This window comes from Apostichopus japonicus, chromosome 9 (genome assembly GCF_037975245.1).
Source record: "Apostichopus japonicus isolate 1M-3 chromosome 9, ASM3797524v1, whole genome shotgun sequence".
In the NCBI taxonomy this organism is placed as follows: domain Eukaryota; kingdom Metazoa; phylum Echinodermata; class Holothuroidea; order Aspidochirotida; family Stichopodidae; genus Apostichopus; species Apostichopus japonicus.
The window spans coordinates 16,628,320-16,647,021 of NC_092569.1; the positions used below are offsets into that span (position 1 = coordinate 16,628,320).

The window sequence follows — 18,702 nt, forward strand, 5'->3', positions numbered from 1 at the left end:
AAAGTGGATCAAATTTCGTTTTACAGTATTTTTTGTAACCAAATTAACTAATCCACAGTACGTCTTTAGGTGAAGAAATCATTTAAAACATATTAACCAGTAGATGATGATATAAGGTAGTAGATATTGGTGCTTATTTAATTACCACATCACGAAACGAAAGTATAGCAGCATACGGAACAAAAGTATGTCAAAAATGCAGAAATCACAATAATTGTTTGTCAAAAACAATGATATAAATGATTAATGAAGTTAAATAAATCTTATATATCGATGGGTACCTATAAATTGAAAAAAAAGTAAAATATACATTTATACTTGTAATGTCCTTCTTTAAAACGCGTAGTTTTTGTAAAGATTCATGTTAAAGTTCCTTGAAAAAAAGAAATGAATGAGAATTTTTTCTTACCTCCAGTGCTTCTTTTGTTCCTCCCAGAACTTTCCCGTCCAAGATTCTAACGGAGATATGAAAATTGAAAATATAAAAGTCAACAAAGTCACTCAAAGAACATTCCGATAGGCGGGAGGGACTCGTTTTTAAGCGAACTTACCGCCGAAATCAATACATTTCCAAAGTGTTTTTAAGTTGCTGTTAATCTTTGGTTAAAGTCCAATGAAGTGAAATCAGGGATCATTAACTATATCACCATTAGGTCATCTTAATCATTTCACTGATAGAGAGGCATTTACTTTGACACCACTCGTGTGACGAGGTTTCTGTAATATTCGTATTAAGATCTCTCTGTTTGACTTAGATATTAGCTTCTTTGTATGAAACATTACGGGAAATCAAGAGACACTATTACAACATTCTATTCTAACACAGTATAACTATTCAATTTTTTAACGTATATAGAACTTTCGTTAAGCCGTGACATATTTTAATGAAAACAAAATGTGTTTCCATTCGATACTGTGTTGTCGTTGTGTTTACTTCTTGGCATGGATGTTTGAAGACAAACTTTTTAAAATTATTTTTGAAGCTATTTAGATGACAGAATGACGAATAAACAAGTTACACACTCAACGCTATTGTTGTCCTGTTTCCCGCCCTGTTACTGAATAATCTAGATAAAACAATCATATGTGGCGCTTGAATTTTTGCGACATGACGTGAGAAAGTAATATGGACGTTCAAAATTTTCATAAATATATCTCATATTAATGGACAAGTTTGTGTAGTAAAAGGGAAATACGACCCAAGCAGTGCTTACTTGATTAAATTATCGTTTAGTGAGAAGTTTAGGATTGACGAAAATATTACGAATTGAGTTTAATGTACATGCAAATGCGTTTAGAATTATCCTAGTTAAATGAGTCGTTTTCGTATCTCTGAGCCATTTCTACATTTTGTCATGTGTTCTTTGGTTTTGTTCAGTATAAGCTGAATAATATGCCCAGCTTTAACTTGAAACAAACTTACAATTATTAGAAAGTTTAGAAATTTACATAAAATAGTACTAAGTACGGTGGGTACTCTCGCCGTTTCTTCCTTCAAGGTTCTGTTTGTTTAGTAACTTGTACCTCATAAACTAATACCACCGATACAATTCATTACAATAGAAGCTATATGGAATGCATCATAATAATCAATGTTGTGTTTGAGAAATTGGAAAACTTCAACGCACTGATTTAGACAACATTTTATCATCAAGTGTGATATTCGCTTTCTATATTGTTCAAAAATTGTAATGGATTCCTCACTGCCTTCTCCATGTTTTCAAATGATTCCAAAAATGAATCCGTTTTGACTATTTTATATAAAAATAATTCCTTAACGTAAACTAGCAGCGTACCTCCATTAGAATATCTAATACAAATCCTAATCTAATCTAATAAATCTTGATATTTATTTGGGAGATATTTTACAGGCCTTTTTTACTACATACGGTGCAACAATGTTATTAAGCCTTTACCCAGATATGCTATTTTAAACATTCATGTCTCATTCATAACAAATTGTTCAGTTTTCCTTTTGAAGTCATACGACGGCGTACTTTTGACGTTTACATTCAACAAAACATCAGGTTAAGGCAATGAGTGATTCTTGTCATTTGTTTAAACTGTTATTAAAATATCTGGATTTTCCATCGCTATGTCGACGATGTGATGCCTAGGAAAACATGCTCTAAGAACACGGTAGAGAACAAACTATTCTTTCTTTTTATGTAAAAAATAAGTTTCTAGGTAAAACAAAATAAATTTCAGTAGTGCGTGTCCCGATTGTTGTTTGGTTTATTTACAGAGTTAAACAAGCCGAAGCAACGTTATTCTCTCCTTGGTATGTTTAATTAATGAAATACATGACGAAAGTAATATAAAGTTATTGTTTAAAAAATATGTACTGTTACTTGGTAGGATCACATCGAATATAATCGATTCGATATTTACATCAAGTGTTTGTGATTTATGAGTATAGCCTAACTTATGATTTTAAGGCATCATTCCACCTGATCTAGTATGAATATAAAAAAAAGCTTTTAGTTTTATTGATTGCTCTGAGTTTCTGAGATTCGGCAGCAAAGTGTCAATAGGGTTAACATTTGTTAAAATTAATAATTTGTTGCTCTCCTAAGTTTGTAGTAGACTCTCATTTAAGTATCAGGTTTTAACTATTTTGATTTCTTCATCGATTGTTAATCAGGTTACTTGCTTTTTTGAAAGGTATAATTGAAAACACATTTGTCAAATTTGTATATTTCTTGGCGCAAAAAGGGAGAATGCCCATCCAAGAATATCAGCAATTAAAGGTTAAGAACTGCTTACTGGGGAAAGGAACATTTATCATAACATGTACGTAATATTCGCTACCAAATTACATCCAACAAAATATATAATATCTATCCAATGAATGGGAAATAAATATTTATTTGAGAGATATTTTAAAGACCACTATTAGTAAACACGATACAACGGTGACATGAAACATGATATTTTACTCAGTCTCCAGAATAAAATTGTTTGATATACATTGTAGTAATACGGGGGACTTTGGCCATATCCGAAGTTCATGTGGGTAATCCTGATAAAATTAAATCGAGAAGTTTTCTTTTCAACTTGTTTTACTGCTATAAAAAGAAATTCTATCATGATTTCCTTGATGAGATGTCGAGTAAGGAACGCGCTCAAAACACAGGAAAGAACAAACGACAATGTCGATTGATATTAACAATGAGTCTCGCAATAGAATAAATACATTTCTAGAATAACGGTTATATTTAGTAGCTATTAACATATGCCAAAATCGTTGCTTTGTTTATTTATACAATTCAACAAGTCAAAACAACTTTATTCTTTTTTTTTCTGCTTTTGATCTGCTTTAGTCTTAAATGTAATTAACGGAATATAAATTTGACATTTGAAATTACTGGATCTTATTTTCTTGATATATAGAATATAATCGTTTGAATGTTTCCAGCAACTTAAGTTTAAAATCATTTATGAGTATTTTTGCTATATGTAACCATTTAATCGAACTTACCTAATATGTTAATAAGAAAATGTTAAGTTTTATAAATTACTTCAAATAGTTTCTATTATTGTTTCAAGGCATTAAGTTATTGGTATTGCACTGCACCATGTATCTAGCAAATCACCTTCCTTCATGTAATTTTGAAAATTATATTTGAATTGCCGAAAAGGGATGTTCGAACTATGTTTGTACTATAGGATTGATGTACTAGCTTAGAAGCAAGTTAAAGATGGCTAAAAGAAACAATTTCAATTAATTCTTTGTTAAGGAATCCACAGTTATATCCTTACATATGATAATTATTTTCATGTTTTTTCGATATTTGTTATAGTTTATTTGCTATGTTATACCATATAATTAAATACCTGTTTGAAACGTGATCGTGTGCACGATATATCAGCAAGTCATTGTCTATTTTAAATTGCTTACTGTATTCCTTAAAAAAATAGGAATTCTTATCGTTGTTTTAAGAAAATAACTGATATTTAGACCCCTTTTCAAACCTATCCATGTTAATGATATGGTGTAATTAAACTTATTATATTTTATTGTGCACATGAGGTAGTTCACAATGAGCATTATATATTTTATTGTTGATAAGTAGATTAAGTACAATAATATCAATATTTTAAAAACAGACAAATAAATTAATGGAACACCGACAATAAACTCAAACAGCATGGTAAAGAGAAACTAAAAATCATATTTAGCTTAAAAATTATTGAGTTAGAAAATCATATATCACAGTTAAATATTCGACTTCAACTTGAATTTGTTAAAAGATAAAAGAAACTTACAGTTTCTGCCTGGAAAGCTGGAAGTTGAGAGAAGAGTCCCAAAACACAAAATATTAGGATGAACTGCATCTTGACGATTTGTTCTGGTCTTAACGATCACAAATCTCAAGAAGGAATGAAGTAAACTTTCTGGCAGAGAACCAGTTCAACCACTTTCTGGGCTAACCCTGCGTACTGTGACGTGGTTGTTGACACGTGTCACCGAAGTGCTTATGAACCATTTACCTTTACACTATTTGTTACAACCTGGATGATCAGGTAAATAAAAACACAAGCTAACAGTTTTTCTATTGTCCTTTAAAGAGTAAAAATTATGATAATTACTATTATTCCATTTTTATAGCTTCAATTGTATAGACGTAATGCAATGTGACTTTCATGGTCACATTAGTTATATCACATTCATATGCAATCTTAAACCAATTCAGAATATCTCTTTTGATAACACAAATTATATCGCATATATATTACAGTCAGCTTATTAGCCTTACACTTTTAAGTACCTCCGCTAGTTTGAATCCTAACGTACTACTTTCAATTAACTGATTTTTTTTCTCCTGCAGCTTACCATCGACAGTTAAATGATGTCAAGGAAACTGCTGTAAAGCCCCTTATGCAGTGCCAAAAATTCTTATATATATCTACAATCAAGAAGATACAATTTAACAGTATCAAACCTTTATATCTAGGAAAAGACGAGTTTTTTTTTATTTTATAAAATCGCACCCACGATCTTTGCAAGTTACCATGTTTTTGTGAAATTACCCAGGATGCAACGTTTGCATGACGTCACACATGCACATAGGTATATTTAGACAAAAATTAACTATGTAAATATTATTTAAGTTGGCAACGCATTTTCAGGAACTCTCTCAGGTGCATGTAAGACGTCGTAGACAGCTGATTGTCTGCTTCCCTCTCCTCCAATATGGAGGATAATGGCGGATAAGGGGAAAATGGGGGGGGGGGGGGTGAATTTGATTTATTTTTACTCAATGAAGTCGTAAAAGAATAACATGGTAAAGGTCATTATTGTTGGCGTAAATATGTATACTAAAAGTATGTGAAGATCAATCAGGCAGTATTGCTCCCCATTAAGGTTAGTTTATACAAGGAAAAGAATTTATGATTTTATAGAGTCATTGTGAAGTTACCCTTACTACCAACATGTTACAAAGGCAATGGAAAGGAGTAATTTTAATGAATGGAATTTATTACGTAGGACGACGTCAATCCTATCTTACATTGTACAGTATGTTTACAGTAAACCTCTGAACATCGATGAGAATGTGGCAGCAGTAATCGAACGGTTTCATAGATTTATTTCAGATGATCTTACTTAACAGTTGCCTTGAAGTTAATGCAGACACTGACTGTCTTTTCATCTTTTTATTTTTGTAATCGTGATTTCGACTTGTGTCGGCTACTCTCCTATATGACCGCTGAGAATGAGAATGAAACATTTTATCAATTGTTGCCTGTCACAAAGACATACATACACGTGGTCTGAGCATTCAGTGGTTGTAGAAGACGTGTGTAGTACTGCGTAGAAAGAGCAGCAATGTAATAGCCAGAGTAGATTGTGTCAACAGGAAAGATAAAGGAAATCATCCCCTGTAAAATGACATGCTAGACAACAGAGAGATTACTTTAAGATAGTGTGTCGCCAGTTATGTTGGCGTATGACATATCGGCATGGAACTTCTGCTTTTAGACATCATTCTTCAAGATAGCTGGTTGAGGTCGCTGTATAACTTACTCCTAGTCGATACTCATAAACAACAACTTTATGATAAGGGCTTCGATAAGACAAGGATGTATACAATCAAACAATATGTGCGTGAACCTTACGTCATATTAATTTTACAATAGGATATTGATGTTTGCATGTGATCTATAAAAAGACTTAATTCAACCTCAGATAAGCACCTACATTGACGGCAAATCATTGGTAAAGACATTAAAGTCCCATCTACATTCGATTTCGACGGTATACATATTCCTTTTATTTCTTGGTGGGGGAGGAGGATATGAGGGGGGATGGACGGGGAGGGGAGGGGAATAGACGAATGTATAATGTAGTCAATGGGCACATTCGCTAGATCTCTTCGGATCAGCCAACATGTTAAGAAAAAAGCCCATCGTCATGATTTGTGGTTATTTACTACTCAATCGTACAAAAAGAAGTTGTCGAGTTAGGGATCGGTTACTTTGTGTTTATAATGGACTCCATAACGGGCTTGATATGATAATCGCAGTATCTAACTAACCGCATTCACTTTCAAATACAGATAAAATAGTGGGAAATTTGGTAACATTCATATTGTCTAGTTAAAGGTTCCACTTGTGTGCATTTTTGCCTACGAAAAACAAGTGCTCTGTGTAAACACAAATGCTTAAAACAGTTAGTGTAACTGGAATTTTCGAAAATATGTTTCAAAAGAGCTCTTAGTCCATAGTTACTCCAGAAATAGTTTATAATATTAATGTTCAACTCCCGGTACTGTTATGATCTGCAGTCAGTCAATGCAAGTCAGTGCAAGTTTCGAGGAACTAGATAGGATCGATATAATAGCGCCCTCTATTAAGTATGGTTGTGGCTGGAGAGCCCCATTGAATTTTCAAGTGCTTACTGCTGTCGATACTTTGCAGCTCTGATTTTTTTGAGGGGCTCTTCTCAAACAGTGATATTCTTACGGCGATACGAATTGCATTTGGTTTATTATTATTATTATTATAATTATTATTATTATTATATTGGTAATTGTATTGTTGCAAAGGTAATGATATAAAAGGAAAGACCACTCAATATTCATTTGAGTTTCTGCAAAGTAAACATGGTTTGAAATTAACATTAAATGTAATACACAAGTTTAATAATATGAAAGTAAATCAATTGGCAAATTACGGAAAGTAGTCGTGTTGCGGCGTATATAAAGCATTGAATGGTTAAAACCCTTTGGTAAGATAAATTAATTTCAATTAGTTTTGTTTTAAGCAAAGAACTAAGCTACCAGGAATTTTAGAGCTAAACTAAAACGGAATTTAAAACTTGCAAATTTGTCTATTGTTTTGTCTGATGTTATGACTATTAAACAATCTTATAAAAATGAAGGTCGAGTGACAATATGACATTGTTTAGTAACAGGGGTAGGGTAAGATGCAGGTTGCCCCCTCCTCCTTACTTATTGCTATTGTGATCGACAGTGGTAATGCGACGCCCCGTCTGCGCATTTGCTACACCTACGTATGAACTCAAAAGCCATTTGCGGGATCGCTCTGGTTTATCAATTGAATTAGAAAACAAGAGTTTCAGATAATCAAATGATGGAATTTTTAGTCACATTTCTCTTTGTAAACCTTGAAGTATCTTTTACAAATATGGCATATTCACGAAATCCCTCCCCTCTAAATTTACGAAATGTATTGAATTTCCATCTGGGAACCCTACGCTAAATAATAAATTAAAAGATTCCCCCAGTGACTTGGGTAGTGACTTGCATGGGACAGTGGTGAATCGAGGATTCCACAAAGGAAGGAGTGCTGCCCTGGTGTCATTAAAGCCGTCTCCTGTTCAGGGATTTTGTTGTTTTTTAACAATCAAAGAATGAACAATTCAGACGCCAAAGAGTGCATTCTGATACATATTAAGACAAATTAAATAAATACAAGTAGTGCTAAATGCCAGTTTTTGCTAACAAATATTTCGTATGATATTGAAAAAAAAGATGGGTGGACAGCCGTATAGAAGTAACTCAATTCTTCTCCAACTGAATAAGGAAAGTACCACGAATGATCCATTTACCCCGACTGACCATCTAAGGTAGAGATGGGGAGGGGGGGGGGTGAGGGCATGGTCTCTGTGAGCGATTATTATAAATTACGCTCCTACCTCAAATGGAAGAAGTGTGTTATATGTTTTTCTTAGCTAAGTTAACGCTCACCAAACTTCAATGTAAGTCCAGCATGTTCAAGGTTTTAACACGTGATATTTCTGCTCTTCTTGTGACTTGAAACTCCGAAATAGCTGGGTCTACTTCAAATAATTCTCCTTTTGTCTTACACACATACTAATTGTTAAACTACTGTTTCAATAGACACTATACATTTGTATTGGTAACTGGCACGTTGGCTATACATGGCACGTAATTTTATATTCTCAAATGAAAATGTTTAGCCGCGACGAAGCCGAAAGGTTGTTCATTAAATCCCTTGAATCGACACAATTTCCTCAATTATGTTCGATATGTTAATGTACTTTAAAATGCAATAATCCAGAAACAAGCAAAGATAAACAAGATTTAGTATTTAATATTGAATGATATCTTCATTTCGATGTAGTTTTAGCTAAATCAATTAATGCTCTTGCGGATGGTTATCTATTACTATTTATATCAACATTTTATATGGTAAAGGGTTTACTACGATTAACTGTCAAGTACTGTGTTAACAGTTATATTGATACTAACCTTAATAAGGATCATATTCACAGGTGTGTCAAAGTGTCTTTATTTCTGTATCTATGGGGAGGGGGGGGGGGGGGAGTGGTAAGGGATGTAAAATACATACTTATAGGCAAAATCGTTTTTTTTTTGTAAAGAAATTTATAGACTGGCTGCTTTCCAATAAATGTATCCCATGTTATGAGTTTCGTTTTGTTATGTGGAGTAAGGAATGTACCTTAAGTGATGAAATTTCATCAATTATGTTCAAATCGTTAATGTACTCTAAAATGCAATTATCCAGAAACAAGCAAATATAAACATGATCATATTGAATGATTTTTGAATTCCATGTTATTTTTGGCAAATTTATTGATACTTAGGCGGATGGTTATTTATTACTTACACTTTGGTAAGTTGTATGGTAATTTAACAGTTACATTCACTATAACCTTTAAGGGTGTGAAGACTCGCGCAAAAAGAAACGTCTAATGCCGGTAATCTGACCTAGGTTCGAATGAGGTGTAACAGAAGTGTTAGACACCACCATCGATCCCCCAAAACACACACACAGCTTGCTACCATGGGTAATTAGAGACTAGTCTACAGTCAGTACATACAGCTGCGGTCAATACCCACAGCACAGTGTACAAACTATACAGCGATGGACATCTCAGGTCCAGCTAAAGATAACAAGGTATCATGTTTCATTACTGTACTGTCTGCATTTTGTAGCGACACGAACAAAACGTCACTTGCAAGCAACGGGAAGTTAACTTTTTCAGATGGCCGCACGCGGTTTGGGGCGAGTCTTCAATGCCTTTAAAGATATCATGAATGTTTATCAGAGTAACTATTTTCTACAGGGGGGGGGGGAGGGGGCAAGCTGCTTTCAATTAAAGGTGCTAACATTATTATCTTCGTCATCAGCTTACTGCTGTTTAAATATTCAACACACACAGGACAAAGGATTTACACTCAGGGTGGATAATTACCTGACATTTATTCAAAAAATATTATCAAGAAGCAGTTATCGGTTTTGACAGAGAGATATATTTAAAGTTGTTCGTCAAGTTAAATTTTCGTTCATTGTATTCGAAAGTTGTAAGTTCATTTTTCTAGAAGCACTCATTGATTGATGTTGCTGTCTGCGGCTGATGTATCACACTGGACGTATCTTCATTTCTGCGTATTTTATGTTGTAATTACTTCCTGGAAGACTATACCAGTGGATGCTTTTGTAATTAGTACTTCCGGATGAGTAAAGTCCGTTGAGATTGACATTATAGTTATAAGTCTTGTACCACCACGCTCCATGATAATTCTGGGCCAGGTTATAACTACTATGTAGGTCGTTGTCACTGTCGAATGTAGTAAATGACATGTTCCTGTAGTAAGCCATTCTATCATTCACTGTGAAAATGAAAACACGAGATGGAGATAAAATGCATGATCATATTTAAAATAGTTTTCAGTTATTTCCACACGGCATAAATTAAGAGACGGTTCATAGTATAATTTATGTAGAATTATTGATGAATGAAACACTGTCAAATTAAACAAACAGTTTTTTTTTTTAAATTTGTATTAATTCCCAAATAAATGTTGTATACACCGCTTGAAGGAATTGCTAGTGCCTTTAGATGAAACCCAAATTAATATTGATTTGCTTTATTATACTTTTGTGCTTTTTTCCCAACATTATAAGAACACAATGATATATTTTCATTGCAAACTGACAATTTCTTTACGATTATACTGGAACCCTTTCCAACGTCAATTAATACAAACAATAAAAACGGGACAAAATGGCTAAATTTAAACCAGTTTGTTGTCAGTATCCAATTTTCACATCACACGTTATGGATTAATTTTTACTTTATGATACACATTATGTCTATGTCAAGTATTATATCGTTGCTACGACAATGGTACCGGTATGTGGGAACCGTATATAAAATTAAATTAACCAATTATGAAGAACATTATTTTTTCATCAATGGTTTTATTTACCAAATTATTGTATTATTGTTTGAGAAGTCTTTAAAGATTTTTACTCTGTTATTATTCTATTTTCGTTACGATTCCATTGGAACGGATATGAGGTCTTTTTAATTATTAGAGAGGGTAAAAAAAATTATGGGATGATGGGCAGATGACAAGGAAGTTGGAATAGGTTTGTTGTTATCAATTACAATGCCTTATGTCACTGTAGGTATAAGTGTTTCACCCTGAGTTCATTTAAGGTATATCTTGCAACCTGAGTTCATTTAAGGTGCGCATTGATCATGGATTCCAACCACAATTTCACCTGACCAGCTCTCTTCCGATTTGATAACAAACAGTGTTCTAATTGAATAAAAATAGTCAGTAATTGTCTATGACCGCCGGCTGTCTACGCTTTAGCTCCCAATTTATCGTTTATCACATGTAAGTATACTTTATTAAATCTCACATTCGAACATAATAAATAAACCAAATATAATTCATATTTATGGATATATTAAAACAGTATGTTCAGACTGACAGCGTTGACGTGTTGGATTCTTCCGGTGTTTTTTTTTATAACAACAGAAGTATAGTATAACGACCATTGCCCGGGAGGTTTGCAGTGTATCGTTGCAGATTTATGCAATGTTATTATAGACATGTAAATGAGTTCATCATCATAGATATCGTTTTTGAGATGATCATTTCTAAAAGTCTGCGCATATGCTACATATTTGATGAATGATTACAATCACTAATGAACTGACAAATTTAAATACACGGGTTATTTTGGCGACAAATGTTACAAAGGGAGGTAACGTATCAAGGTAGTTATGCATAATTTGGTAGAGGCGTTCATAATTTCCTTGCTAATATTTAGTCCTTTGTAAGGTATTGATGGTGACAAGCAAAATCCACGAGGTTAAATATATACGTACCTGTAGTGCTGGAGCTATCGTATTCTCCAAGGCCAACTAAACGATACTTAGTCTCTTCATCGCTGATCCTAAACAGGTCGTACTTCGCAAAGTAGGGATCTCCATTCACGTTGTTTAAATCAATGCGAAGCATGTAATCCTTTTGGTTAGTTAAGAGTGATATTTTATCGTTGCCAAGCCAAAATTCCCTGTTCAGGAAACCAAAGCCATCTCGGTAATCATCCCAGTCTCTGTAAAATTCTACGGAACCATCGACCCGGCGTTGGAAGACCTGGTTTAGTTGCAAAACAAAACATGTCATATTTGGTTTGAACATAATGAACCATTTGTACGATGTACGGGTTTGATTTATCAGTGTGGTTAGTTTTAATGGTTCGTCTTACGTTGAACAGATACTGTAACCTGTACACCATTTAGATTCTTCTTTTTCTGATGGAATACATTTGGTATCATATAATTTATGCCCATATTGCGAACAGTATATGGCTTTAGAAACATTTTGAGGTTTCGAAAAACTGTCTCGCTACAAGAGGAAACAATCATACTTAGGAATATTAATGGTTACTCTGAAAGTTATAATTGAGCGTAATTAGAAATACATATCTAAGACGGTAAATTTGACACTAAGTAACGTTTTCCTGAGAATTAAATCAAGCTGAAAAAGATATGAATAAAGAATGCATGCCTTGTCAAACGAATCAGCACCTGTAACACACATAATCTGTATAAGGAATCGCTTTTTACAGAACCAATAAAATATCAACATACTTCAGGAAGCAGAATAGAAATTAATTAAGGGTAATATATTTTTATGTTCTTACCGTCCAGCCTCCTCCGTCAATTGAGTTATTACAATAAACTTGAAAAGGTTCATTGGCTTCATCTGGCTTAATCAGATAAATTCCAGATTCAGAGGAACTCCCTTCACATTGGTCGTAAACTTCTTTACAATCTCGAGGATATTCTGGGTCTTGGTAGAAAAAGTAGGAGGAGTCTGAAGGAAAGAAAATGAAAAACTTGTAAGAAATAGATGCGAACAATTTTAAAGTGAACTACCAAACTCGACGTCCCGTTTACCGGTCTATCGATAAAATTGAAATTACGGTTTGCACAAAGAAAAAACTGTTTTTCAAAATATGACACATAAACCTTCCATACATTTTCTTGCTTGGAAGAACACCATTGAAGTAAACATTGTAAAATCGTAAAAGGAAACAACAAATAAACAGAAAAATCTTAAATGAAGTAACAGAATACAACCCCTCCCTCCTCCCACCGCAAGAAAAAAAAATCCTGATAAGTTCTGGTAACTATGTCTATTTAATTTAAAACGACAAATGTTGGCCTCCTTTTCACCGCCGCGACTAACATTAAAAGGCTTTCAGTATTTTGTTTACCTTTTTGCCTAGTGTTAAAAGCGTGTGGCTTTTGATTTTGAGATATTTTTTTTTTCTTCACCAAATTACAAAAACCAGAGTACGTCAGAGTACTTAGGGTATAGTAGGTTTTGGTTCATATATAAATACCACATCAAGAAGCGTAAGTATTAACGCATATTAACCAAAAATATGTGAAGACCACAAAAACAGAAATCACCATCATTGTCAATCAATATCATTATTATGACTGATCGATTAAGTTTCTATAATACTGTTTTGATGATATTATTTTAAAACGGTACTGAATATTAAGTGAGATGAATACTATATATGTATTTATTCACCGATGGGTATCTCTATAATAATAGTTTACTAAAGACATGAAACCCAAATTAAAAATTAAAATGGAAAAAAAAATCATACCGAAATTTTAAATGAAGTAATATAATTTTAAGTAGCTATGTTTGTTTAAGATTAATCGACAAATGTTGGCTTACTTTAGACCACCGCGAAACACATTAAAAGGCTCTCAATATTTTTACTATAAGTTGTTTCCAGCTAGCTTTTAAAGCGGGTAATTTTTTTTTACAGTATTTCTTGTAACCAAATTTAATTATCCACACTACGTCTTTAAATGAAGAAAGCATTTAAAAAATATTAACCAGTCGATGATAATATAAGGTAGTAGGTATTGGTGCATATTTAATTACCACATCACGAACGGAAGTATAACAGCATATGGAACAAATGCATTTCAATAAAGTAGAAATCGCAACAAGTGTCGATCAAAATCAATGATGTAGATGATTAATTAAGTTAGATGAATCCTATATATCGATGGGTACCTCTAAATTGACAAAATTGTAAAAATGTAAAAGATTTATGTTAGAATCATTGGAATAGTAAAGAACATATGAATAAGAATGATACATTTCTCTTACCTCCAGTGCTTCTTTTGTTCCTCACAGAATTTTCCCGTCCAACATTCTAAAATGGAGATATGAAAATTGAAAATATAAAAGTCAACGAAGTCACTAAAAGGACATTCCGATAGGCGTGAGGGACTCGTTTGTAAAGGGTACTTACTGCCGAAATCAATTCAGTTCCAAAGCATTTTTTAGTTGCTGCTAATCTTTGGTTAAAGTCCAATGTAGTGAAATCAGGGATCATTAACTATGTCACCATTAAGTCATCTTAATCATTTCACTGATAGAGAGGCATTTACTTTGACCCCAATCGTGTGACAAGGTTTATGTAATATTCGTACTAAGATATTTCTCTTTCACTCAGATATTATTTCCTTTGTAGGAAACATTACGGGAAATCAAGAGACACTATTCAACACTCTATTCCAACACAGTATAAGTATTCAATTAATAACGTATAAAGAACTATCGTTAAGCCGTGACATATTTTAATGAAAACAAAATGTGTTTCTATTCGATACTGTGTTGTCGTTGTGTTTACTTCTTGGCATGGAGGTTTGAAGACAAGCTTTTTACAATGTTTTTGAAACTATTAAGATGACAGAATGACTGAATAAATAAGTTACACACTCAACGCCATTGTTGTCCTGTTTCTCGCCCTTTTACTGAATAACCTAGATAAAACAATAATATATGGCGCTTGAATTTTCGCGACATGAAGTGAGAAAGTAATATGATTCGTTCTAGACGTTCACAATTTTCATAAATATATCTCATTTTAATGGTCATGTTTGTCTTTGTGTAGTTAAAAGGAAATACGACTATAGCAGTGCTTACTTGAATTTTTAGTTTAGTAAGAAATTGAGGATTGATGAAAATATTACGAATTGAGTTTCATGTACGTACAAATACATTTTGAATTATCCTATTTAAATGGGTCGCTTTCGTATCTCTGAGCCATATCTGCATTTTGTCAAGGGATCTTGTTTATTCTTATCATTTTTTCAGTATAAGCTGAATGGATTGGCCAGCAACAACTTGCAACATAATTTACAATTTTTAGAAAGTTTTAAAATAGTACAAAGTATGGTGGGTACTCTCACCGTTTCTTGCTTTTAGGTTATGTTTGCTTATTAAGTTGTACTGTTCTGATCTTATGACACATATGATGTATTTGTTAATAATAATATTTAATACTTATTAAAACTCCCCCATAAACTTATACCACCGATACAATTTATTACAGTTTAAGCTTTTTAGAATGCATCATATTAATCAATTTTGTGTTTGAGAAATTAGAAAACTTCAACGCACTGATCTAGACAACATTTTATCATCAAAAGTGATATTCGAGTTTAATGTTGATCAAAAATTGTAATGGATTTTTCTCCAATTTTTAAAATGTTTCCAAAGATAAATCCTATTTGACTATTTGATATAGACATAATTCCTTAGCATAAACTAACAGCGTTCCTCCAGCAGAATCTTTAATACAAATCCTGATCTAATCTAATAAGCGGAAAATTTATTTGAGAGATAATTAACATGCCTTTATTACTAAATGCGATGCAACGATGATGTGAAACATTCTATACCCTTACAAGATATTTTAAACAGTCTCAGTCATAAACAAAATGTTCACTAAGTAGTAATACCGTAATAACGTACTTTTGACCAGACATATCAGACGTTTATCTTAAACACTATATCACATTAAGGCGATAAGTGGTTCTTGTTATTTGTTTAAACTGTTATTAAAAGAATTTAAATTTCCATCGATATGTCGTCGATGTCATACCAAGGAAAACATGCTCTAAGAACACAGTAGAGAACAAACTATTGTTTCTTTTGAGGTAAAAAAAATGTGTGACATTCATTTGTAGTGATACGGCTGACTTTGGCCAGACATATCCGAAGTTCATGTTTTAAACTTGATGAAATTAAGTCGAGATGTTTTCTTTTCAATTTTTTAAACTGCTATAAAAAGAAATTCTATCCAGATTTCCTTGATGAGATGTCAAGGAAGGAACGCGCTCAAAACACAGGGGAGAACAAACTACAATGTCGATTGATATAAACAATGACTCTCGCGGTAGAATAAATACATTTCTATAAAAGTGGGTATCCTGAGTAGATATTCACAAATGCCAAAGTTCGTTGCTTTGTTTATTTAAACAATTAAGCAAATCAAACAACTTCATTCTTTTTTTCTACTTTTGATCTGCTTTAGTCTTAAATGTAATAAACGGAATATAAATTATTGGATTTTATTTTCTTGATATATAGAAAACAGTCGTTTGAATCTTTCCCGCAACTTAAGTTTTTATCATTTATGAGTATTTTTTATGTAAGACATCATTTAACCATTTAATATAACTTACCTAATCCGTTAATAAGAAAATGTTAAGTTTTATCGATTGCTTCAAATAGTTCCTATTATTGTTTCAAGGCATTAAGTTATTGGTATTGCACTGTACCATGTATCTACCAAGTCACCTTCCGTCATGTAGTTTTTTAAAGTATATATTTGAATTGTCAAAAATGGATAATGGAACTATGTTTGTACTACATGATTGATGTACTAGCTTGGAAGCAAGTTAAAATGGCTCAAGGAAAAATTTCAATTAATCTTTGTTAAAGAATCCACGGTTATATCCTTACATATGATAAATATTTTCATGTTTTTTGTTATCGATGGTTGTTAAAGTTTATTTGCTATGTTGGACGAAATAATTAAATACCCGTTTGAAACGTGATCGTTTCCACGATATATAGGCAAGTAACTCTCAATTTTAAATTGCTTATTGTATTCGTTAACAAAAGGAAATTCTTATCGCTGTTTCAGGTAAATAACTGATATTTAAACTCCTTTTCAAACCAAACTTATCTATGATATGGTGTAATATAATTGATTTTGTTTTATTGCGCACATGAGGTAGTTCACAATGAGAGTCTATTTTTTTTTTAATAAGTAGATTAAGTATAATATATATCAATACTTTAAAAATAGACAAATACATCAACTGAACATAGACAATAAACTCAAACAGCATGGTAAAGAGAACTGAAAAATTGTATTAAGTTTAAAAATAATTGAGTTAGAAAATCATTTATCACAATTAAATATTCAACTTCAACTTGAATTTGACAAAACATAAAAGAAACTTACGGTTTCTGCCTGGAAAGCTGGAAGTTGAGAGAAGAGTCCCAAAACACAAAATGTTAGGATGAACTGCATCTTGACGATTTTTTTCTGGTCTTAACGATCACAAATCTCAAGAAGGAATGAAGTAAACTTTCTGACAGCGAATCAGTTCAACCACTTTCTGAGCTTACCCTGCGTCCTATGACGTGGTTGTTGACACGTGTCACCGAAGAGCTGATTAACCATTTACATTTATACTATTTGTGATAACCTGGATGATCACGTAAATAAAAACATAAGCTAACAGTTTTTCTATTGTCCCTAAAGAGTAAAACTTATGACAATTACCATTGGTCTTTTATTATAGCTTTAAATGTATAGACGTAATGCGATGAGAGGTCACATTAGTTTTAATACATTCTTGTACAATCGCAAACCAATTCAAAATATCTCTTTCGATAACACAGATAATATCGCATATATATTACACTCAGCTTATTAACCTTTTACCCATAAGTACTTCCGTAAGTTTGATTCCTAACGTACTACTTTCTATTAACTGAATTTCGTCTCCTGTAGCTTACCATCAACAGTTAAATGATGTTAAGGAAACTGATTAAAGGACCCTTTATGCAGTGCCCAAAAATTATAATATATATCTACAATCAAGAGGATACCACTTAACAGTATCAAACCTCCATATCTAGGGAAACAGGAGTTTATTTTAATGAAATCCCACCCATGTTCTCTGCAAGTTGCCATGTTTTTGTGAAATTACACACAATGCAACGTTTGTGTGGCGTCACACGTGCACCTCGGCATAGTTAGATTTGCCGCTATGAAGATTCTCTCGAAGTACCGCTGCACACAAAACAACGCTCGCATACGGTATATGCTGAAACTACTAAACTAACACTGATTTTCAAATTATTACAACTGTTGAATTGAACTGTATTATCCAGAAATCTAAAGAATAATAACTTAAGTCATCACCATCTTGCGTTCGATTTTGAGTAATGTATACGAGATGTAGCCTAGACCTAAACAGTGTATCGTCCAATGTCCACAATCGTAGTTCAGGTAACAAGTATAGTCACAATTTAACTTAGTCATAGTAACACTACTCAACATACTGTGACTGCGATCATCACTTCGTCGATGAAAAGTATCGTTCATTCGAGCAATTCAACATGACTGAGGCACACATTACCCCAGGTGAATATTGCGTACAACTGACTCCATCCTGCGACAAAGAATAGTAATTCCAGAAGAAATTGATTGAGCCGTAGTTTAAAATTCGAAAGCAAACAATGACAATCACTGTGCGTCTGTGTTGACAGTCATCTTGCAAAATACCAATTTACGCAAATTTATTAATAAACGACATTTAGCGTAAGTATGCATCTATCCTTCAAAATTGGTTAAATATTTTACATTAACATACATTTTGATGGTGTTTTACACTATTTAAAAAATATCCAAAGGTCTTACAAGTTGTGTAACAATTAACTATGTTAATATCATTTGAGTTGGCAACGCATTTTCAGGAACTCTCTCAGGTGCATGTATGACGTCGTAAACAGCTGATTATCTGCTTCCCTCTCCTCCAATATG

General features: G+C 32.9%; 2 protein-coding genes across 2 annotated transcripts; both read right to left on the bottom strand.

Annotated features, from left to right (window-relative positions):
• Positions 1-9,697: 9,697 nt before the first annotated feature.
• LOC139972999 (fibrinogen-like protein A) lies at positions 9,698-17,251 on the bottom strand. The gene is made up of 4 exons (XM_071979344.1): positions 17,113-17,251; positions 13,959-14,004; positions 11,639-12,632; positions 9,698-10,124 (listed from the first exon to the last, which is right to left on the bottom strand). Exons 1-3 carry the CDS (start codon positions 17,179-17,181, stop codon positions 12,448-12,450), a joined length of 300 nt encoding a protein of 99 aa, XP_071835445.1. The 5' UTR covers positions 17,182-17,251; the 3' UTR covers positions 9,698-10,124; positions 11,639-12,447.
• On the bottom strand, positions 9,874-11,939 carry LOC139973912 (fibrinogen-like protein A). The gene is made up of 2 exons (XM_071980798.1): positions 11,639-11,939; positions 9,874-10,124 (listed from the first exon to the last, which is right to left on the bottom strand). The coding sequence occupies exons 1-2, from the start codon at positions 11,937-11,939 to the stop codon at positions 9,874-9,876; spliced, it is 552 nt and encodes a 183-aa protein (XP_071836899.1).
• Positions 17,252-18,702: the final 1,451 nt, after the last annotated feature.